This window comes from Microcaecilia unicolor, chromosome 7 (assembly GCF_901765095.1).
Source record: "Microcaecilia unicolor chromosome 7, aMicUni1.1, whole genome shotgun sequence".
In the NCBI taxonomy this organism is placed as follows: Eukaryota; Metazoa; Chordata; class Amphibia; order Gymnophiona; family Siphonopidae; genus Microcaecilia; species Microcaecilia unicolor.
The window spans coordinates 310,427,899-310,452,832 of NC_044037.1; the positions used below are offsets into that span (position 1 = coordinate 310,427,899).

At 45.4% G+C, this 24,934-nt stretch overlaps 1 protein-coding gene across 1 annotated transcript in view; it reads right to left on the reverse strand.

The window, feature by feature from the left end:
• Positions 1-24,026: 24,026 nt before the first annotated feature.
• Positions 24,027-24,934, reverse strand: part of LOC115475158 (anion exchange protein 3-like) — an 85,670-nt gene continuing 84,762 nt past the window's right edge. Inside the window, exon 18 of the mRNA XM_030210898.1 lies at positions 24,027-24,318. Coding sequence (XP_030066758.1) covers positions 24,241-24,318 — 78 coding nt within the window. The 3' untranslated portion in view covers positions 24,027-24,240. The remainder of the gene's footprint in view (positions 24,319-24,934) is intronic.

Sequence of the window (24,934 nt, forward strand, 5' to 3'; positions counted from 1 at the left end):
AGAGGGGAATTATATTCCTTCATTGTAAACTTGAGGACTTCAACCCTGGGTCCATGCTTTATTTCAAGTCCCTACAGGACTGCCTGAAAGCTTTGAAGCTGAATCTCTGCTTGGACCTATCTGACCAAACCAGTCTTCTATCGCATGCACAGTTGCAAGATCTCTTGGCATATAAAGTCCCATTTTATTAATATTTCCAGTTAAGAGATTTTCTTATGGGGTCTGATGCCAAAACGTTGTTGCATAGATTAACAAATTTGGAATTAGTTTTGTTCAAGAGCACTGTTCCCTCTTAAGCTGAGCGGGTCTCCTCCAACCGCATTGCTGTCAGTAGGGGATGTTGCTTCTCTATTGAAAATATGACAGTGAAACAGCACCCCCCACTGGCATGACTGTAGATAGAGGGAACAGTGTTCTACAGTCTTGAAGATAAAAAGTTGTCTACCCTTTATAAGGTAATAAGGAGCCTGGATAGCTCTAGTGATCGATGTCATATCAAGGAATTCGTTGGAGATGAATGGTTCCAAATATACAGATTATACTGTAAATGACTATAGTTTAATTTAGTGCATAGGCTCTATTGGATCCCGATTAAAGGGGAAAAGAAAACAGGGCTTATGTTGGAGGAACTGTGGGGCTAGGGGAGTTTGGGACCATCTTTTACTCCGAAACATTACAAGATTAATTCTATATTGCCATCCATATATTCCATGCTACACCAATTGTATCTTCTTACTCCGGAATGGCGAATGCCATATCGGAATATTGTAAGCCACATTGAGCCTGCAAATAGGTGGGAAAATGTGGGATACAAATGCAATAAATAAATAAAATAAATATTTGCTTGGAATGCCTAGTGGTTATGAAGTTCTGGGGTGAGGTGTGGATGCGAACTGAGCAGTGAATGGGGGAATACCAATGGCAGGGAGAGTCGGGATTAGGGTGGGAGAAATGGAGAGGCAGGAACTTCAACAGTTAGTTAGTTAGCCCTTTGGCTGATTTTGGTAGCAAAAATGGTGGTTGTCCGTACATGGAAGACATTGAGTGGCCCAAATGTAGCCCTCTGGGTTTCTGCTTGTCAGGAAATTCAATGGTTTAATAAATTGACCCTAGAAATGAAAGGGCAAGGGGGCAAATATCTGGAAATATGGGATCCGTTGGGATTGGGTAATAACAGATTTATCCTAAGAAAATTGGGTCAGAGGGCACTTTCAGTTCCTTTATAGTCCCGGAGTGTCCTCTGCTATCAACCCAAGTTTGGTTCAGATCCGATTGTTTAGCTTTGTTGTACTGATGTGATGACATCAGGGAGGTGGGGTGGATTGTGGAAATTATTAGGAGCACAGTTAGTACCAGTAGGAGTTTCTTCATTGTTTGCTGCTGGTTGATTATAGGGCGAATGGATGTTGGACTTATCCAGAAAGTTTTAATACAAGAAATCTTTTGTCCTACTTGCGTGTAATTTGTTCTGTGTGACTTTTAGTTGTTGCTCTTTAACATATATTATAGTTGAAAATAAAATGTGTGATGCCAAGTAATCTGCAGTATACATTCAGCTGGATAATTCAAGCATTTTTACTGGAATAGAAGACAACCAATTTCTTGACGAGCAATCGTCTGAGGACGTGTTAATTAACAAAAGCAGAGCTGCCAAGAGGTCCCAATTTTTGAGGGGGAGATTTTAGTACACATCCCAGCCCTGCCCCACTCTGCCTTGGCTCCACCCACTCTATATGGCTCCACCCCCTGGCACACCTCAATCCCACAGACATTCCAGATAAGATAATATTTTATTTAATAGCTTAATACCCTTTTCGATTAGATTTCAGAGGCCAAAACTTCCTGCCTCAGGTCAGGTCAGGACAGTATAATGTTGTTATGGTATCCTCTCCTGACCTGAGGACAGAAGTGCTGGTCTCTGAAGGCTAATCAAAAATGTATTAAAATCAGTCCAATATAAAAGGTAGCACCTTATTTTCTAGTTTATGTTTTATTTGTATTTTTTAAGCTTTATTAACACACAGTTACCACATTACTTTATCCTAAATTAAAAATAACATTACTTTCTGTACCTTTGATGTCTGGCCATTTACTTTTTCTAATTGTGTTGGTCCCAGTCTCTTGAGTCTGCTTTCCTCCGTCTTCTTTTAACTCTCTCGCCAGTGTTTCCTGTCCATTTCTCATTTTTCTCTCTCCTTTTTCTTCAATTTATTTTTCTGCCTCTCTCTGTCCAGATTTAATTCATTCTTACTATCCATTCTTTAATTTCCCTATTTTTACTTCATCTACCTATGGCTTTTCATCTTTTCCTCACTTTTGTTCTCCCCGTGCCCCTTCCTCTTATTCTCCAGTGTTGCACTAACTCTATCCTCTCCCTCTTTCTATCCAACATCTTCACTCTCTCTCCCCATCCTTCCAGTGTCTCACTCTCTTTCTCTCTGCATTGTTCCATCCAGTGTCTCCTCTTTCTCTACTCATCCTTCCACCCATTATCTCCCTCTATCATCCCTTCCTTCTAGCCAGTTCTCTCTCTCTCTACCCTTTTCCATTAGTTTGTCCTCTCTCCTCATCCTTCTAGTGTCTTTCTTGTTTCTCTCCCTACCCTTCCTTCTAGCATCTTCCCTCTTTCTCTCCTACTCTTCCATCCAGTGTCTTCCCTCTTTCTCTCCTAATCTTCCATCCAGTGTCTTCCCTCTTTCTCTCCCCATCCTTCCACCCATTATCTCCCTCTATCATCCCTTCCTTCTAGCCAGTTCTCTCTCTCTCTACCCTTTTCCATTAGTTTGTCCTCTCTCCTCATCTTTCTAGTGTCTTTCCTCTTTCTTTCTTTCTCTCTCTACCCTTCCTTCCAGCATCTTCCCTCTTTCTGCTCCCTCCTTCCAGCATTTTCCCTCTCTCTCCCTCCTTTCATCCAGCATTTCTTCATCTGACCAGCTAGGGTCTCCCCCAGTGTCTCCCCATGCTTTTCCCCATCAGCTTCTCTCTCTCTCCTGCCCTTTTCCGTGTCCTCTCTTTCTCTCCCCATCTTTCCACTCAGCTCTCTCTCTCTCTCTCTCTCTCTCTCTCTCTCTGTATCCCACTTCCATCCAGCATTCCCACTCTTCTTTCTTTTTCTCCCCTCTGCTCTCTCCACTAATCACCTCCTGCCTCCCTCTCCATACCTTTTCCCCCTTCCCTTATCCTTTCCACCCAGAACCCAGTGTGTCCTGGTCGCTGCTGCTTCTCCCAATGATCAGCAGGGGCCCTGGCAAAACAAGAAAAACAAGCGTGGAGCCACAGCAGCCTTCAGGTATGTGCTCGGTCTGCAGACCTCTGCTCCAACTGATGTCAATTTCCCATTCCGGGGGCAGAGGATCAGCAGAGCCGACAGCGCATGTTCAAAGGCTGCTGCCGCCCCACACTTGTTTTTCTTGTTTTGCCGGGGCTGCTGCTGATCATTGGGAGAAGCAGCAGCAGAGTTGATCCCATCATGTGAGAGTTGCATCAGCCCATGTGCAGCTGCGCTGAATTATTCAAGGAAGGAGGAGACGTCTTGGAGGAGCCTGGTTGTCTCTCACAGCCCATATCTGAGTTTCATTTATTTTTCTCCAATCTCCTCATTGCATTGCAGACAGACCCCTGAGGAGGGGTTTTGCAGCTAAAACACAAACCGTGTTGAGTCAAGTCTGTCCACACATCTTATGCACCTTGGAGAATAAAGTGTTTACTTTCAAGAAGCATTGCACTTCTGGACTTCATTTTGGTCACTATTTTGGAACAACATTGGTTGGGATCTTCCATCCCTTCCTTTCTTGTTTTATGTTACATTATTTCTATTTTGTGTTTCATTTAATTTTATCTGTATGCTATTATTTTTTAAATGATTTAATATTTGTTTGTATGTTTTTAATTAATTTATATGTCTGGACTACAGATTTACCTCTGACGCAGCCTTTTTGGGCGAAACATGACCACATCAGGTATGTGTTTTAATAAACTATCTACTTCTACACCTGCTGGTCTGCTCCATTTTTTTGCTGATAAGCTGAAACTCTGCCACGTCAAGTTTTATATTTCATCATCCTATATAATAAAATGCACCTCCAACATTCTGAAGCTGACTGCATGGCTGAGGCATTCCTGCTCTCTGTATCCATCTCCTGAATTGACATCACCTACTTACGGGTTCGTCACAAGCAGAAGTGACCAACCACACGAGGTTTCTCGGCTTCAGAATGTTGGAGGTGCATTCTATTAAATAGGATTGGTCAGTTCCTTGAAGCACAGCCAGAGCTCAGTGTCCTGCACAGTAACGCTCAGACACCAGAGAGAGAGGGGGGGGGGCCTGACACCAGAGGGGGGGGGGAGGTATCTCTGTCACACACACTCTCTCTCTCTCTCTCACACACTGTGTCTCACATACGCATTTGCACACACTCTCATTCTCACACACACACACTCTCTCACAGACACACTCGCACCCAGACTCACTCTCTCTCTCACACACACACACACACACACACACACACACTCGCACATTCACTCTCTCTCACACACAGTCACTCTCACATACACTCTCTCAAACATACACACTCCGAGGAAAACCTTGCTAGTGCCCGTTTCATTTGTGTCAGAAACGGGCCTTTTTTACTAGTATTTTTAATAATTTGTATTTCTGCTATGGATTTTTTTTCTGTACTTTATATTTGGATCTGTTCCTCATTTGCCTCCAAACTTGGCAAAGAGGGAGCAAAGGACCTTTTCATTCAGTGTCCTTGGGAGAACAGAGACGTCCTCAAATCCTGGTATCTGGTGTGGGTAGGGGGAGGGAAAAGAGATACGCACAGACCTCAATTCCTGCAATATGGGTGGACAACACCATGGATGCATTCCCTGATACTTAGCATATTGGGGGGCACAGCCCCCCCCCCCCACACACACACTGTTAGCCGGAGGGAGAAACCAGTCTAGTAAGAAAGAAAGGTGTGTCATAAAGAGACAAGTTGTAAGAGTGACAGTGCTGCTCTGAAATGTTCTCTTACCTCTTTCAACAACTTCTCCATTTTTAAATCAGTTCTCAAAAGAATTTAGGGACTCAATTCCTGGGAGTTTTGCTTTCTTCTCTAGTAGAAATCATTCCACTCCTGAAACACAAAAGGAAAAATGAGTGAGGGAACACATCAGGCCTGAGAAGACCGTGTCTTACTGTATAAGCTTCTGTCTCTCTGTACTTCTGGCCTGGCAGGGACATGCGGTACCCGTTACTCCCAGAGTCTCAACATATGGATTTAGCTCACATCTTTTTTCAGTGGTAGTTGAAAAAGATGAAAGGAAAAGATCAGTTCCAAACAGATGTAGAAAAGGAAGGAACGAAGAAAGCAACAATCAGAAGAAATGAAAAGGAGACCCTGGAAGAGAACTTAGAAGAGAGGCACAAGTGGACCAACCTGAGGTGCCCAAATTTTAAATAGTTAATTAGAATGCATCTGCTTTGAGAAATAAGACTTTTCTGTTTTGTTTGCTTGCAGAGTTCAGAGGGGAAAACTTTTTTGTGTCAAAGAGTCCAGTTTTTTCAGGACCTACTTATTTCTAATTTGTGTTCTCTTATTCTGTATTAGCTGAGGGTCTGCTCATTTTCTGCACGTCTGACCGAGGTGAAGGATTCTGCTTGTGTGTAGTGTTTGTGTAGAGATCTCCAGCAGTCCTGTTTGTTCTTTTTTCCCAGTAGTAGATGTACTGGTGTTATAGGGCTCAGTGCAATTTTTACATGCTGTCTTTTTGTAGGTGAGGTTGTTGCAGTTTGAATCCTGGAAGTTAGGGCTATTGAGGTATTTTAAGTTTGTTATATATATTTATTTATTGCATTTGTACCCCGCATTTTCCAACCTCTTTGCAGGCTCAATGTCAATGGCTCAACTGGTCCTGAGGTGAAATCACAATTGGAATATTAATTTTTGTATGCTGAGTTGTAAGGGGAAAGGTCGTAGCTCCATTGCTGGGAATATGGAGTGTGTGTGTTAGAACTGAATGTTCAGGTTTATATTGAGATTCTGTCCAGTCCTGTAGAGAATCCAGAATTGACTCCCACACAGAAAAATTTGCTGAATGATATTAATTGTAATTGTGGTTTTACTGGGCAGCTGATATTCATAGAAGGCCCTCAAAACCTTTTCTTGTAGTATCTTACATCTAATTTAAAGATAGGGGAAGGAGCAATGGTGTGGTGATGGGCAAAAGGGACTGAATTCTGTATATGACACCGATAAAAATGATTGTAGCTGATAGAAACAGCAGTTATAATCTCTGTATTTTCTGCTCATTTTTCTACACCATTATATACAATACAGATGGTTAAAGTTCAGTGAGGATATCCCGTTTCCTGATGAGTTCATCTTAACTGTTGTTGTAATCTGCCTTGGGAAGCCTGATGTTATAAAGATGGAATATATTGAAATTAAACTCTCCTTTCACTGTGGGGCACATGGAATCACATTTTCATCTGTTTTGTAGAAGTTTACCTTTTAGATTCACAAATGGATTATTTTGTTTTGAACATGTTTCAGGGGCAAGTGGTTTTATATGTCAAAATAAAAATAAATATTTTGTTTCATGCAGATCTCTTTTGTTTAAACATAACTAAATGGGCTATAAGCCTCTAAAGCAGTCCATTGGCTTTCTTATATTTTGCTCTTCTGATGACTTATACTGTGCCAAAACTTTAAACTCTTATCTCTTCTATCTGGTTGATAATCAAAGGAGCTCATTATGAACACTATCCACCCTAAAAGGTTGTTTTGTAGCTATACATGAGGAACTGTGATATTGAATAAATAAGTATATGTTTTGTCCCTAGTCATGCATCCTAAATTTATATAATCCTTTCAAGAAATCCAGTTAATTGTTTAACTTATTAGTGGAACATAAACACAGAGGCATGGTATGTTCGCATTTTCAATATGGTAATACTGGGGCCCAGCTAAGGAACAGGTTATTTTGAGTTAGTCTTCACTGGACCAAACTTGCTTTCCTTGTGCCATCACCATCCAGCTGGATAGGCAGTGAAATAGTAGTAATTAAAAAAGGCAAATGCATTTTTATAATGCACAACTCAGGGGCGTAGCCAGACACCCAATTTTGGATGGGCCTGGGCCCAAGATGGGTGGGCAGAAGAACCCCTCCCCATCTCACAGGTGCTTTGATCTCTCCTTCTCTCACCTGCATGCCATATGGTCTCTCAAACATCCCCTCTCTCACACATACCTTGTAAATAGCAGATTTTCACAGGCAGCGAGCAGCAATTAATACACACTGCTCATGTTGGCCCCACAGCCTTCCCACTGATGCAACTTCCTGTTTCTACATAGGTGGGAATACGTCAGAGGGAAGGCTGTGGGGCCTGCTTGCTACAGGCAAAGATCTGCTATTTACAAGGTATGCAGGAGAGACAGTTGTTAGGCAGGGCCGGTCTTAGCAAGTGCGGGGCCCTATGCAGACCAATTTGATGGGGCCCCACCCTAGCCCTGCCCCCTCCTAACTCCGCCCCACCCTAGCTCCAGGGCCGGCTACCCCTCCCTCTGAGTTCCCGGGCTGCTCCCTCTGAGCTCCAAGGCCCCCAGCTCCAGGGCCTCCCCCCCTAGGGCTCCCAGCTCCAAGGCCCCCCTCCCTCCCGGTCATTTTTTAACACCCCCTCCAAAATCCAGTACTAGGTATGCCGAGAATACAAAACACTCTAGGACCTATTGAGCAATTCTACCATACCATAAGCAGTCATTTCTACGAATCACACAAAGAAAAGGAAAACATCTTAAACACTACAGTGAGCACTAGAACATCAATTCACCTATTGTAAAATGAAACCTGACAGAATAGTACAGATCGTCGATCCTGCACAGTCAATGCCAACTGAAAGCCATGTCTTTTTCACAAACACAGATACACCCTAATCCACTATAGAATAAGTAATCATAAACTTTCTATTTAGACAAAAATTAAACTGAACCCCCAATGCCAGACTCTGCATACAATGCAACGCCACAGAAACAGAAAATGTCTCCTAGTACTGTGCAAAATATAAAGACAGCAGATGTAAATTTGAAAAAACTAACAAATACCAATCACCACTTTACAAATTAACAAATAGAAATAAAACAAATACAGAAAATAAAATAATACCATTTTATTGGACTAATACATTTAACTTCCAGAGGCCAAATCTCCTTCCTCAGGTCAATACAGTATAGTGCTGTTACAGTATCCTATCCTGATCTGAGGAAGGGGGTTTTCTTCTCTGAAAGTTAAGTCGAAATGTATTAAAATTAGTCCAATAAAAAGATTACCTTATTTACATGTTCTATTTATAAACATTTATTAACACAGCTACAATACTATATCCTAAAGCAAAAAAATAAACATATATATTTTATTTACAGTTTGTTGTCTCTGGTTTCTGCTTTCCTCATCTTCTTTTCACTGTCTTCCTTCCATCCAGCATCTGTCATCCAATGTCTGCCCTCTCTCCCTGCCCCTTCCATCCACATCTGCCCTCTATCTCTGCCCCTTCCATGATCCATCCACCATCTGCCCCTGTCTGCCCTCTCTCTCTCCCCCATCCATTCACTGTCTGCCCTTTCTCTCTGCCCCTTCAATCCACAATTTGACCTCCCTCTCCCATCCATCTGGGGTTTGCCCTCCCTCTCGCTACCCCATCCAGGATCTGCCCCTCTCTCCGCCCCTTTTTCAGTCCCCAGTTCCAGCCCCACTATCCCACCAGTCCCCCATTTCAGCCCCAGCCCTTTTCTCCCACCAGTCCCGAGCTTCAGCCCCCTAGCCACTTCTCCCTATCCCATTTTCAGCCTCCAGTCCCAGTACTAGCCCCCTTATCCCACCTACCCTCCTTTTCAGCCCCCAGTTCCAGCCCCCTTCATCCACATGCCTTGTATTAGGGCCCCCTTTTCAGAACCATTCTCCCACCTGACCCACGCATGCCCCATTTTCCCACCAGCCCCAGGCATGGCCCCCATTTTCCCATATGGCCACTTCTCAGACCCCAGTGCCTGCCCCCTTCTCCCATCCGAGAAGCCCCTCCCCAGTCCCCTTCTCCCATCCAAGAACCCCAGTCCCCTCCCCACCCCGTCCCCTTTAACCATCCAAGAACCCCCCTCCCCACCCCCTTCTCCCATCCGTGAACCCCCTCCCCACCTCGGTCCCCTTCTCCCATCCAAGAACCCCAGTCCCCTCCCCACCCGTCCCCTTCTCACATCCGAGAACTCCCTCCTCAGTCCCCTTCTCCCATCCAAGAACCCCCTCCCCACCCCCTTCTCCCATCCGTGAACCCCCTCCCCACCTCGGTCCCCTTCTCCCATCCAAGAACCCCAGTCCCCTCCCCACCCGTCCCCTTTAACCATCCAAGAACCCCCTCCCCACCCCCTTCTCCCATCCATGAACCCCCTCCCCACCTCGGTCCCCTTCTCCCATCCAAGAACCCCAGTCCCCTCCCCACCCGTCCCCTTTAACCATCCAAGAACCCCCTCCCCACCTCAGCTTTAGAAATGTTAAGTAGTAGTCTCCTTCCCATTTGATAACCCCCTCCCCACCCTTCCCCCCACCTGAGAACCCCCACCCCACACACCCTTCTCCCATCTGAGTCCCCCCCCCAACCTACCTACTAGCTTTGTTCTCCTGCCGCCCACCACCCTCACTGGCTTTAAAAAAAGAATTTGGAAGCGCCAGAGGGACAGGCAGCACCTCGTGTCTGCCCTCCCTGCTACTAAAAATGTCTTCGACGTCGTCATTGGGCCTTCTCACATTGAGTCCCGCCCACCCTCGCGGTAATTGGAAGTTACCTCAGAGAAGGGCGGGACTCAATGTGAGAAGGCCCAATGATGACGTCGAAGACATTTTTAGTAGCAGGGAGGGCAGACACGAGGTGCTGCCTGTCCCTCTGGCGCTTCCACAGTCTTTTTTTAAAGGTAGGACAGGGTGGGAGCAGCGGGTGCAGGGCACCTCCCACCTGCTGACAGCCGGGGCGGACCGCCCCCACCACTCCGCCGTCGCGCGCCATCCGAGGGAGGGAGGACTGGAACTCGGGCGGTCGGGGTGGGGCGACCTTAGGCGCGCCGCGCGGGGCCCTATGCGGCCGCCTCGGTCGCCTCGCCTTAAGACTGGCCCTGTTGTTAGGGGTTTTCAGCTGGTGGAGTTTGGGAATCCCTGCCAGTCACATCATAAAGTGTGTTAGTACTGGGTGGGCCTGAGCCCAAAGTGGGTGGGTCTGGGCCCAACCAGGCCCACCCTTGGCTATGCCACTGGCACAACTGCAAACCACAAGACAAAAGGAGCAAGTTCCCACATGCCATCTTTTTCTTTTGATCTAGGCACAGAAGAAAAAAAGGATTTAAAATGCTCCCAGGTATCAACTTAATTCATGTTTAATGTGGGGTATAAATCAAATAAATAAATAGAAACTCTGAATGTTGAGCACCTGATTCTCATAACATGTCTGTTTTAGTGGCCCTTTACCAGGAGAAAAAAAATATTTGCACGAATGTAACATGTGCTAGGGTGTCCCTATAACCAGCCCCTCCAAATGACACACTGATTACGATTTATAAGAAATTAATAGAGGAGGAGTGGCCTAGTGGTTAGGGTGGTGGACTTTGGTCCTGAGGAACTGAGTTTGATTCCCACTTCAGGCACAGGCAGCTCCTTGTGACTCTGGGCAAGTCACTTAACCCTCCATTGCCCCATGTAAGCCGCATTGAGCCTGCCATGAGTGGGAAAGCGCAGGGTACAAATGTAACAAAAATAAAATAGATACTATCGGAGATTCTACATGGAATGTTGCTACTATTGGAGATTCTACATGGAATGTTGCTATTCCACTAGCAACATTCCATGTAGAAGGCTGCGCAGGCTTCTGTTTCTGTGAGTCTGACGTCCTGCACGTACGTCAGACTCACAGAAGCAGAAGCCTGCGCGGCCACATTGGTGATCTGCAAGGGCCGACTTCTACATGGAATGTTGCTAGTGTAATAGCAACATTCCATGTAGAATCTCAAATAGTAGCAACAGTGGAGGAGTGGCCTAGTGGTTAGGGTGGTGGACTTTGGTCCTGGGGAACTGAGGAATTGAGTTCGATTCCCACTTCAGGCACAGGCAGCTCCTTGTGACTCTGGGCAAGTCACTTAACCTTCCATTGCCCCATGCAGTGGCGTAGCCACAGGTGGGTTTGGGTGGGCCAGGGCCCATCCATTTATGGCTCAGGCCCACCCAACTGTAGCACATGTTTAGTGGTAACTGGTGCAAATCCCAAGCTCCGGCAGCTGAAGATTTTCCCCTGATGGTAATGAAAACGCTACTCTCCACCACACCGGCACCTGCGCATTCTCAGTTTTCAGTGCATGAATGCTGACAAGGTGGAAAGAAGCGTTTTCCCACCAGCTGAGATAATGTTTTTTTTGGGGGGGAGGAGGAGGGAGAACACTTCACTTGGTGCCCACCCAATTCTTGCCTAGGCCCACCCAAAATCTGTTCTGGCCCCATGTAAGCCACATTGAGCCTGCCATGAGTGGGAAAGTGCAGGGCAGCAGGGTACAAATGTAACCAAAAAAAAAAAAGGTATTCTGTTATTATACTTCCTCTGCGTACATTTGTAAGCTGCACAAACCGGCATGTTTGAAAATATAAGTGAGATTAAACAAAAATGCTACTGGCAATAAAGAATGACAACATGGATGCAGCAGCTCATAGGTTTGTTTGCTTTGTTTTAAGTGTATGCAGAACAATGGCTGCACAGGGAAGGGGAAACACAGAGTAACATAAGTGGCTTCAACGTTTTGACGTCACCTCGTCTGTTTTATCTAACCTCCTTGGAGAAAGGGGCTGGGGCTGAAAATGGGGGAAAGTGAGAGAGGGGGCTGGGGGCTGAAAAGAGTGGGGCAGCGGCAGCCAAAAAAGCAAACAGGATGCTAGGAATTATTAGGAAAAGGATGGTGAATAAGACCGAAAATACTATAATGCCTTTGTATCGCTCCATGGTGCGTCCGCACCTTGAGTACTGCGTTCAGTTCTGGTCGCCGTATCTCAAAAAAAGATATAGCGGGATTAGAAAAGGTTCAAAGAAGAGCGACCAAAATGATAAAAGAGGATGGACCTCCTCTCATATGAGGAAAGGCTAAAGAGGTTAGGGCTCTTCAGCTTGGAAAAGAGACGGATGAAGGGTGTAGAACGAGCAGACTTAAATCAATTTTTCACTCGTTCCAAAAGTACAAAGACAAGGGGACACTTGAGGAAGTTACATGGAAATACTTTTAAAACAAATAGGAGGAAATATTTTTTTCAGTCAACGAATAGTTAAATTCTGGAACTCTTTGCTGGAAGATGTGGTAACAGCGGTTAGCATATCTGGGTTTAAAAAAGGTTTGGACAAATTCCTGGAGGAAAAGTCCATAGTCTGCTATTGAGACAGACATGGGAAGCAACTGCTTGCCCTGGGATTTGTAGTATGGAATGTTGCCACGATTTAGGTTTCTGCCAGGTACATGTGACTTGGCTTGGTCACTGTTTGGAAAACAGGATACAGGGCTAGATTGCCCATTGGTTTGGCCCAGTATGGCTACTCTTATATTCTATGTACAGGATCTCTGAAGGAGAGGAAGGGATTGTAGAGATTAGTAGTTGGTGTGGATGGACAGACTGGATAGGTTGTATGGTCTTTACCCGTAAAGTGAAGTAAGGATGAGGAGGATGAGAGGGACACAGAGGTTCTAGCTGCATGTGGGAGTGGGCTGCTTGTCCCTAGTGGGTTGTCTGGTCTCTCCTTCTCTTCCCACTGCCCCTGAAGCACATGTGCGTTCATTGTACTGGTACTGAAATTATTTTAGATTGAATCCCAGCTACTATTTTGCAGTTTACAATTTTCACCACTTCTAATAAAATCTATAAGGAAAAATAAAACTCCTGAAACTGTTGGAAGACACCAGACTGAAATATGAGTAGTTGTTGAAAAATGGGACTGGGTCCAAGAAAATGATAATTCTTCTGTACCAGCCTCCCTTAATACAGGCAGATTTACACCTAGACTGGTCTTTCAATATAACCCCCCCCCCCCCTCAGGAGAGACCCACCGAGCGTACCCCCACAGTTCCCTCAGTCCCAGAGAAACTGCCCCATACTGGAAAGACAAGCTGACCCCTTTCTGCAGAGACAACCCAGCCCAGCTGAGACCCCACTGAGACTTACCTCATTCTTAGAGAGCCAACCCAGTCCTGGATCCCTTGCCAGATGCCGAGTCCAGTCTCTTGGAAGCAAAGGCAGAATTTCACCTCCTCTGTCTGATCTGTTTCAGGTTGCTCTGTGCCCAGGACCTCTCCGTCTCCCAGACTCAGAGTCGCCCCTCCCTCCTCTCCAGTGCTGTTCATGGAGGGCTGAGACTACTCCCTTTCATGCTTATAAGCCCTCTGGCTATATCTAAGCAATCAGCTCCTCAATCAATATCATACTGACAGCACTGGACAGCCACAGATTACTCCACCATCCCCTCCAGAGACTATGCCCACTGCCAGTCACAAGCCCCTGACCCCCAAGAGACAGCCACAGTCACACAACTGCAAGGAGAGAGCTTCAGAGACAGAGCAAAAGTCACACAGCCACATATCCCATTTCCACAGAATCCGTCTCCCCAGAGAGACAGGCACTTTGAAAGACTGAGCTGCTGTCACACATCCAGAGTTCCCAAGAGGGAGATTATGGGCAAGTCCTGCATTTTGGCCAGCATTATGGGACCTATAGCACTGATTTCAATGGTTAGAAGCTGGGAGTACAAATCCCACACTGCTTTGGGCTGTAAGTTCAAAACCAAAAGTGGCCAAAAAGTCTCCCTCCTGGAACTGGGTAACTTGGCAGCTCTGTAGATGATAGCATCAAGGTAATGGTGAATTTCATACCAGGATTCAGGATTGTAAGTGCAACAATCCAACAAGGAAAAAACGTGTAATAAGTTTCACAATACTTTCACCAGAACTTACAGTGCTGGGAACAAGAAAGGAATTAAAGTAAGTCTGTAGAGCAGATCCAGAAAGAAGACTGGAGAACAGCCTGGGATTTCTGGCAACCTCATTCTGGTGCACTATGGAATCCCACATCACTGATTTCTATGGATAGAATCAGGAACTACCAATCCCACGTTCCTTTTTGATGTAAATTCAAAACCAGAAGTGGCCACAGTGTGTCTCCCTCTAGGGAACTGGATAACTTGACAACTCTGCACATCCTGTCTCCCCAAAATGATGAAAAGCCACAACATGCACACCCCTTTCCTGGAGAGTACAGTTGCCATTTGGCTCCAGATTTGCCTGAAATGATGAATCTAGTCCTGATCTACCCTCACTGCAAGCTGGGTCTTGTAGTTCTGATTTCCCTATTACATTCTCTACAACAGACAAGATTCAAGCCCTGACATGCAGTGGGTACATCCAGGACTGGATGATCACTGTGGCTGTGGGGTAGATCTGAGCCAGGAAACAGAGGGCGCTGCAGTCACAGCCATGTGACTCACCCCAAAAAGAAAAGTTCATTCACTTCAATACATAAACCTGAGAGAGAGAGACAATCCCAATCCCCCCTGAGGGAGCTGCACTCACACACCCTCCCCCACCCCACGCCCCACTTAGACAGAAACCTGCAGTCACACTGATACACCTGAGAGACAGCCACAATCACCCCCTGAAGAGAGAGCTGCAGTCACACACCCTCCACTCTAACGCACACACTCCTCCAGCAGATCCAGAACTGCAGTCTCTAACACACCAGAGATGCCAAGTTACCCAGTTCCAGGCTGGAGATTTAGGGACGGTCCTGGATTTCGGAGCATTCCCATCCTGGTGCATTATGGGACTTGCAGCACTGATTTCAATGGGCAGGATCAAGCACTACAACTCCCACAGTGCTTTGGGATATAAGTTCTCAATAGAAATCAAACAAAATAAAACATGGAAAAGAAAATAAGATGATACCTTTTTTATTGGACATAACTTAATACATTTCTTGATTAGAAATGTATTAAGTTATGTCCAATAAAAAAGGTATCATCTTATTTTCTTTTCAATGTTTTATTTTGTTTGATTTCTATTGATAACCTTTAAGAGTGGACTAACACAGCTACCACACCTCTCTACTTAGGATATAACATAGTAACATAGTAGATGACGACAGAAAAAGACCTGCACGGTCCATCCAGTCTGCCCAACAAGATAACACATATGTGCTACTTTTTGTGTATACCCTGCTTTGATTTGTACCTGTGCTCTTCAGGGCACAGACCGTATAAGTCTGCCCAGCACTATCCCCGCCTCCCAACCACCAGCCCCTCCTCCCAACCACCGGCTCTGGCACAGACCGTATAAGTCTGTCCAGCACTATCCCCGCCTCCCAACCACCAGTCCCGCTGCCCACCACCGGCTCTGGCACAGACCGTATAAGTCTGCCCAGCACTATCCCCGCCTCCCAACCACCAGCCCCGCCTCCCGATCTTGACTAAGCTCCTGAGGATCCATTCCTTCGGCACAGGATTCCTTTATGCTTATCCCACGCATGTTTGAATTCCGTTACCGTTTTCATTTCCACCACCTCCCGCGGGAGGGCATTCCAAGCATCCACTACTCTCTCCGTGAAAAAATACTTCCTGACATTTTTCTTGAGTCTGCCCCCCTTCAATCTCATTTCATGTCCTCTCGTTCATAACCAGGACTGGAACTGGGTAACTTGGCAGCTCTGAACATACAGACACACCCGAGTTCCAGAGCTGCAGTCTCACATCCAGAGACATCAGATGCAGAGCTACAGTCTCAAACAGAGACACAGAGAACTTTCCCAACAAAATTAAAATTTGTGACCAACAGACTTTCCAATCTCAATTTCCCACCAAAATCTCCTTCCTTCCTGAGGAAACCACCCACCAGAAACCCCAGCCAATCAGATTTCAGAACCCACTATATATACCGACAAACCTGCAGAGTAAGACCTCACAGCATACCCTGAAGAAAGCCGCTGCATGATGGCCTGAAACCTCAGTTCTACGTACTCCGACGCGGCATGACCTGGAGAACTGGAACAGTCATGACGCCAGCTGCAGAAGCCTAAGAGAAGACAAAGACGCCAGCCTTTCAGTTCTTCCAGAGACACTGTCTGTGAGGCCAGTTTCAGTCTGTCTTGACGCCTCATGCACTGATTTTAATAGGCAGAATTAGGGATTGTTGTGGTTTGGAGATTTAAATCAAAAGTAACCTAACATGTCTGTACTGGAACCCGGTAAACTCGCAGCTCTTAGCACTTCCCCAGCCTGCAGTATTTCATCCTAAATTGACCAGCATTTTCTGGGACACAAACTGACAGATGGGGGAATGGGTCCTCTGAGATGTCTGGGTTACAACTTCCTTCCTAAAAGGGCAGGATGCATCCATTTAGGAGGGCAGGAAGGCAGGCTTTACCCCAGAGCATCAGGTGCAGCATCAGCACTGCAGAACCAATCTGATTTCACAGAAACAGATCAGCACATTCCTTGGGGCTCCCCATGGACAGGGGAGAAGGCCAGATGGATGAGGACAGAGCTTCTGCCACCCCTCCCCCATCCCATTCCATTAACAATCATCCTTTCAAGGTACAGCAAGTGAGAGCCAGTGACCACAGCCAGGGCGGATCCCTGGGCTGCAGGCAATGCAGAGAGGAAGGAGGATGTCTCAGCACAGAAGACAGACCCAAGGTCAGATAAAAGGCAGGAAGGCTGCAAGCAAGGAGTCTGGTATTTTCTGCAATGAAAAAATGGCTTGCATTACCACCTTCTAACCCCCTTACCTGTGTGCATGACAAACGCTCTTCTTTGGCCCAGAGTCCTTCACAGCTGTCGGCATCCAGCTGTTTCCTTTCTTAACCTATCCACTTTGCTTCAGTGGGCTGGCAAGCTCATGGCTGCATTTCAGCTTCCTAAACTTAATATCTCCAAGACCAAGGCAGAAACCCCTCAAGAGCCACAATTTGGTGACCTCCATCCCCAGGATCAGAGTTCTCACCTTCCACCTTGCATCGCTCACTTTGGTTTTCACTTTGGTTCACGTACCCCAAGGCATATGTGGTGCAAGGGGCTGCTCAGTGCCACAGACCACCCCTTCCACCCTGACTGGCAAGAACATACCTCCTCCCCTGAGTACCAGAATGAAAATAGTGCGGGGCCTTCTAGCCCACGTGCATGTTTAGCATTCGCCTGCCCCCACCCACTCCAACGGCACGAGATGGAAAGGTGCAGAGCACACGTGAGGACTCCGAGGCATCAGCCTGCCATTTTTTTCTGCCTCGAGCATCAGGACCACAGTGGCATGAAAAGTAGGTAAGGGGAGATGGGTGGGAGGAGAGGAGAAGGGGTGATGCTAGAAACAGGCGTAGCACAGGCTCATGTAGTCACTCTAGGCGGTCACCTAGTGTTCACTACAGAGCATCAGAGTGGGGTCGGTACACAATATTTGCTTTTCTGGGACATGAGCCTTGACTAGAGACTTGTCCAGGAGACTGAAAAAGGCTGGTGATCTTCACACACTCTCCTTCTTAAATTAGAGAAATCACCCTATAGATGTCCTCTGAACCCACTTCTTCTTCACTGAATTACTTCAGATAAATTTAAAACAGGTACTTTTTCAGCAGAGGCTCTAACTTCTCAAATACAAAATCTCCAAACAGAGCATTCTCCAAAGTTCACTCCCACAATTCTCATTGGGCCCAAAATTCAAAGTGATTGAGCCGGCCACTGACTGGTTAAATCACTAGGTCGTAGCTCGCCGCTAATATTCAGCGGCATTTAACCAGCTAAGTGCGCTAATATCACGGTTAGCACCAAACACAAAGCTGGATATGTTGGGATTGTTCCGAGGCCACAGTCGGCACTTGCTCACTTAAGCGTTCCGAGTCTGCAGTTGACACTCGCTCACTTAAGCATTCCGAGGCCGGAGTCGGCACTTGCTCACTTAAGCATTCTGAGTCTGGAGTCAGCACTCGCTCACTTAAGCGTTCCAAGGCTAGAGTCGGCACTCACTTAAGCGTTCCGAGTCTGGAGTCAGCACTCGCTCACTTAAGCGTTCCAAGGCCAGAGTCGACACTCGCTCACTTAAGCGTTCCGAGTCTGGAGTCGGCACTCGCTCACTTAAGTGTTCCGAGGCCGGAGTTGGCACTCTCTCACTTAAGCGTTCCGAGGCCGCAGTCGGCACTCGCTCACTTAAGCGTTCCGAGGCCGCAGTCCGCACTCGCTCAGTTAAGCGTTCCGAGGCTGCAGTTGGCACTCGCTCACTTAAGCGTTCCAAGTCAGGAGTCGGCACTCACTCACTTAACTGTTCCAAGGCCGGAGTCGGCACTTGCTCACTTAAGCATTCTGAGTCTGGAGTTGGCACTCGCTCACTTAAGCGTTCCGAGGCCGCAGTCGGCACTCGCTCACTTAAGCGTTCCGAGTCTGCAGTTGGCACTCGCTCACTTAAGCATTCCGAGGCCGGAGTCGGCACTTGCTCACTTAAGCATTCTGAGTCTGGAGTCAGCACTCGCTCACTTAAGCGTTCCAAGGCTAGAGTCGGCTCTCACTTAAGCGTTCCGAGTCTGGAGTCAGCACTCGCTCATTTAAGCGTTCCAAGGCCAGAGTCGGCACTCGCTCACTTAAGCGTTCCGAGTCTGGAGTCGGCACTCACTCACTTAAGTGTTCCGAGGCCAGAGTTGGCACTCTCTCACTTAAGCGTTCCGAGGCCGCAGTCGGCACTCGCTCACTTAAGCGTTCCGAGGCTGGAGTCAGCACTCGCTCACTTAAGTGTTGTGATTCAGGTTTACCGCATAAATGGGACCACATAAATGTCCTATCTTTATGTGCTAAGCCATGGCAGCTTAAGTGATGACTATGGACTTATGTGGCTGTGTGCCAACAGGCTTAAAAATAACTATATTAAAAGCCGAAGCCTGCACATCCTCCATCTTTGAATATCCGGGAATAACACCATCGATGGACAGCAAAACACTTACGAATCTCTTCATAAAGGCGGTTAATAAATCTGCTGACAGCTGAAGATTGACCCTATTACTCTTAGTAAGCAGTGCTGATTATACAAAGGGAACCAGACTCACCTGACTTTGATGATCTGTCTGTCCATAGTGAATCTCCTGAGGGCTGCAGATAAGCCGGCGGCTTCTGAGATCTGACAAGGAACAGTTAGGTGGTGTGATGGTTCCTTTCCTCAGCCTTGGCTGGAATATTCATCTGGATGCCAAGCCAGGAAGATATTCAAATTAAAGCAGCTTACTTAGTCCCCTCCCATTTCTGTTAAGTGGGTAGGGAGCTCCCCGATGCCCCTGGTTTACTCAGGGTACAAGACAGTATCTGTCTGATAACTGAAGCCTGACTTCTGTATCTCCCTTGTTAGCTATTTTTCAGGTTGTCTGTTAAAAATTACTTTGCTGCTTCTAAGGCATTAGGTCTGAGCACGTCCTTACTGCAAGGGTCCTGGCAGGAGGGAAGACCAAGAGACAAATGGTTTGAATTTTGTCCCTTGCTTTTATACCTAAACAAAACTCCTTCTTTGATTATAATAACCGACTCCCTAATCCCTCCCTCCTCATAGCAGATCATCAGAGCTATGATTCTGCCAATGACAGATGATGGCACGGCATACATAATTATTCTTTTGACTGGCTGTTTTTGAAGATTTTTTTTCTTGCACCAAGGAGAATGTATAGAAAAATCCCACACGCTACAGAGAGAAGAAAAGATCTGGGGACGTTCTAATTCCTTCAGCATCAGTAGTCCATATTCCCATTTGCTTGCACAGTCAGGGTGGATTCCCACCTTATTCAAACTGTTCCTCCCACAAATTTAGCATTACTCCTTCTGCCAGAGAAGATCATGGTTTTACTATTCAGTATTTTCTGAGCCACCTTCTGGCAGATGAGGGACAGGAAAACACCATGCTAGATATCCTTCCTTATGCAAATTAGCTACTAGTCTGGCTCACAGCCTGAAAACCTGTTAAGCAAATTAGCTTTTGTTCTAGCAAAGTCTGTGGGTTTTCGCTTTTCAGCTTTCCTTAAACACAGTCTTCAAAAAGAACAGCTCATTCTAAGCAAGCACTAGGAGCCCGACTTACTATTACTAATAATCATTTATAGGATCAGACTCAATATGACCTTACAGTCGTATCCTCCACCCCCGGCTGTTTAACTTAATCATAGAAAAATCATCAGGTTTCCAGGTCCATACAGAGATCAATCTGTAATATACAGAGAATGGGACACCATAGCATTAGCTTCATTACAGAGGGGGGTGGGCCGCAAGAGCAATCTGGACTGCGGCTTATGGTCAGTAATGGACATTGCAGGGAAATGCGTCTCAGGAGAACTGCAGAATATAATTGCTCAGTTCTTTATCAGGCCTGAGAGTGAGGATGGGGAAGGCACGTGATACATCTTGTACACAGTAAGAGGTTGGGAGCTCCTGTCTGAAAATCAAGCCAGGCCTGGCAGTCCCTCCTCAGGGAGGGGCTGAGGGCAGCATATGGTGTGCATTAGGACTAAGTCATTATTAATCTCTAAGTGATCAGACAGCGAATATAGCTTCAGACATTTCTCTGGGAAATCAGCAATCAATGTAAGAGCTGAGGAGAAAGCTAGCAGAAAGGTAAATCCATGCCCTGGGCTTATCTTCTTATAATAATATTATATGCTGTGTGAGGACGATCCTGTGAAGAAGCAGCACATTGATTCCAGCTGCCACAACTCACCAGGACATCCATGTACTGTAACTCTCAATCCCTGAGAGAAAGAATGACCTGATAATTAGGAGAACAGGGTTCAAATCCTGCTTCTGGCACTCTCTGGGACCTTGGACTCTTGCCTCAGGGACTAGCTGTTCGGAGAAGAGGCTTCTTATACCCAGACATTGTTTGTTCTAAGGATCCCTGGGCTGTGGTACCTACAGGACTTTTTCTAGCAAAAATAGTGCTGAGACTGATAGGGTGGGGTGAGCACCCAGGATCCACCCTCAAATAGTCGTAGCCCCTACAGCCACCCAAACAGTCTATGAAAAGGCAGCATTACAAATATTAGCTGTAGAGTCTGGGGGATTTTCACACTTTTTTTTCCACCGTGTTCTGAAAATTCCCACAGTCTCAACTAATAGAAATGTGAATTGTGTGTAATTCCCCCATTATAATGGGGATTACTAAGAGTCTTCTGAGAGGATTCTCCAGAGTCTTTCAGGGGAGGGTTCTGGAGTTGTGGGAGGTCAAGGATCCAGCCCAAAGGCTAACTGTACATACAGTTTTGTGGAGTTTGGATAAAATAAAACATAAAAATACCTGGTCACCTGTGTGACACAATGTAACCAAAGACCATAATGAACATTACGTGACTCTTCTTCCCCCTTTCCCTCCCTAAGTTCCCCCCAAATGTACCTACCATACATGTACCTCATTCTACCACAATTTCACCTTGTATTCATTCATACCATGTATTTGTTCAGACTGGAATCGGCTAACGCCATTAACGGTTATATGTAAGCCACATTGAGCCTGCAAAAAGGTGGGAAAATGTGGGATACAAATGTAACAAATAATAATAATAACTTGCCAGTTGCAGAGTTCAGTAAAGTTTGCATAAAAGATAACTCATTAGTGTGGCGAGTATTCCTGAGCAGCTGAGGGGAGATATGATAGAGGTCTATAAACTAATGAGTGGAGTGGAACAGGTAGACGTGAATCGCTTGTCTACTCTTTCCAAAAACACTAGGACTAGGGGGGGGGGGGGCACGCAATGAAGCTACAAAGTAGTAAATTTAAAACAAACCAGAGAAAATATTTCTTCACTCAACATGTAATTAAACTCTGGAATTCGTTGCCAGAGAATGTGGTAAAGGCGGTTACCTTAGCGGAGTTTAAAAAAGGTTTGGACGGCTTCCTAAAGGAAAAGTCCATAGACCGTTATTAAATGGACTTGGGGAAAATCCACTCTTTCAGGGATAAGCAATATTTATTTGTTTATTGTGAACATTTATATCCAACATATTCCCACCGAGGCGGGCTCTATGTGGCGTACAATGTTAGGAGAAAGTACAACACAATAACAGTAATGCAAAGCGGAAGAGAGAAAAGAAAAAGAGTAGATAAGGGGAGGGAGGGAAAACTGGAGGGTAAAGGAAGGCGGAGATGCAAGGACCAAGCTGCTGAGGAGAATGAACGATCACATAGGTAGGTCTTCAGGGATTTCTTGAATAGGCTGTGATGATCAGTGGTCTCTTAACGCTGATGGGAGAGCATTCCAATAACGGGGGGCAATGGTAGCAAAATGAAGATGCAAAGAGCTGCTTGTATCGTAAGTTCCTGCAGGTAGGAAAGTGGAGATTGAGGTAGGAGCGGGATGACTGCACGGCATTCCTGGGTGGGAGGTCGACCAGGCTGTACATGTAGGCCGGAGCGTCCCCGTATATAATCTTGTGTGTAAGGGCACAGACTTTGAATTCAATCTGCTCTTTGATCGGGAGCCAGTGGAGCTTCTCACGAAGAGGAGTTGCTGCCTCAAAACGAGATTTGCCAAATAGCAGCCTCGCCGCTGTGTTCTGCGCTGTCTGGAGTTTAAGGGTATGCTCCTTACAACCTGTGTAAATACCATTGCAATAGTCAAAATGGCTCAAGACTAGGGAGTGGATAAGTGACCTGAAGAGGGTAAATGGCAGCTACTACTTGATGCGCCTGAGGGTCCTCATGGACAGGAACATTCGCTTCGTAATGGACGAGACTTGTAGAGTCTAGGAGATGTAGTATAAATTTATAATGCATATATATAGAATATTTCCTGTAACAAGACACCATTTAATATGGTCATTAGTGTAATTCAATACCCCAAATTTATGCTAAAGAATCATAATCAACTTCCATCAATTTACTTATGAAGTCTTTATATATATACCCTTAGGGCTTATTAGGTGATCTTGCAAGCCAATCATACCTTGTTCAAAATGCAAACAACATAACGCAGCATTAAGTCACATCTTGTGGTTATGTCCTAGTATCTCAGCATTTTGGAAGCTGATTTATGACCATGTTCCTCAGATGTGGTGTGTTTGGTGCAAGGACTACTTTTTCATCGTTTTGATATGGCCTTCCCATTGCCTAAGGGATGTTGGGAGTTCCGGAATCATTGTACCTTAATGGCCAGGAAGCATATTCTGCTCACTTGCACATTGGTTGAGGCTCCCTTCCTTTCACAATGGATATAATTACTGATATCCAAGACTTGAACTCCAGTAAAGGGAGTAAACTCTAACAAATCTTGGAACTATTCTGTAATTCCTTAACTCACGTGGCACATAGTACAGTTCTAGTTCTCTATCCAGGATCCCATCAGCGAGAACAGACTTTTTTTTAGAGGGGTGGAGGGGGAGGGAATTGTTTAGGAGTTTGAGAAAGGTGGGAGTAGTAAATGGGATTGAACTGGAGTTGACTTAGACTTGCACCTGTATTGTCATTACCATCTCTCTGACCTCATGTGCAACTTTCTTTAAATTAGTTACCTTACTTTCTAACTCTTCTTACTCTCTTACCTATCTATATGTTCCATCTTTGCTTTACTCTTCACTATCAATTATAATGTTCTATTACATATTGTGTTGACATTGTTAGTACACCACGCCATACTTTGTATGGTTTGAATATTTTTACTAGAGTAATTGTCTATTGTTCATGTTTGATTTATTCTTACTGTACACCACCTCGAGTGAATTCCTTCAAGAAGGCGGTAAATAAATCCTAACAAATATAATAATAAAAGTATGATGGGTTTTCTGTATTGTTAATATGGTATAGTATCTTCTGCATTTGTCGATCAGTTACTCATGACTTTAACTCAAGTTGTTATGTAGTTCCTGTGCTTAATAAACCTATTTCAACAAATAAAAGTGCTCTAAAATGAAACAATGGGCGGATATATATTTATTTAAGTAATAAATAAATAAATAACTTTTGTTTAACATTCTCTGGTCCAGGAACTGCTGAAATTTAAGTCTTTTGCGATTTAAATCACGGAAGAAAATCTGTTCATAGTCCTCAGTTCCCTTTTAGGAGGTATAAAACGTCTATTAGCATGTCCAGACTTGGGATCTTGGTACCATTTCACAGTTCAGTGTCACTTCCTGTAAATCCTGCCCCACATGGGAAGAACAAAAATCAGGGCCGATGCCATGGCTTCCTCCAAGCAGACTCACACTGGCATGCGCAGCTCATTGTATTCATCCTGGCCATCTTCATCAAAGTTTGGCTCAGCATCTTCCGAATCCAACTAGGTGCAAAGAAAACAATAGAAGAGGACTTTGAAAGAGACTGTAGAACATTTTTGTCCGTTAACTATTCCTAAAATGTATTTCAGGATGTTTGAAAGCACAAAGAGCATTCCCATGAAACCCAGATTGAAGAAAGATCTGCACTAGAGCTGGATTTCCACACTCAACTTAACTAGTTAACAAGCCCATCAGTGCCAATAATTGCCACAACAAGAAAATATTGACACTAATTGGAGTGGAGGAGTGGCCTAGTGGTTAGAGTGGTGGACTTTGGTCCTGCGGAACTGGGTTCAATTCCCACTGCAGGCACAGGCAGCTCCTTGTGACTCTGGGCAAGTCACTTAGCCCTCTAATTGCCCCAGGTACAAATAAGTACCTGTATATAATATGTAAGCCACATTGAGCCTGCTTTGAGTGGGCAAGCACAGGGTACAAATGTAATAAAAAAAATTAATCAGAATTTACACACACAACTGTGTAAACGTATTCTATAATAAATTCACCAGACCACAAAGCTAGGAAAAGTGATTTTATTTTCAGTTTAGTGACTGAATTATGTTGGTGTTCAAAATTTACATCTGTCAGCATTATTTTGCACGGTACAGGAGGACATGT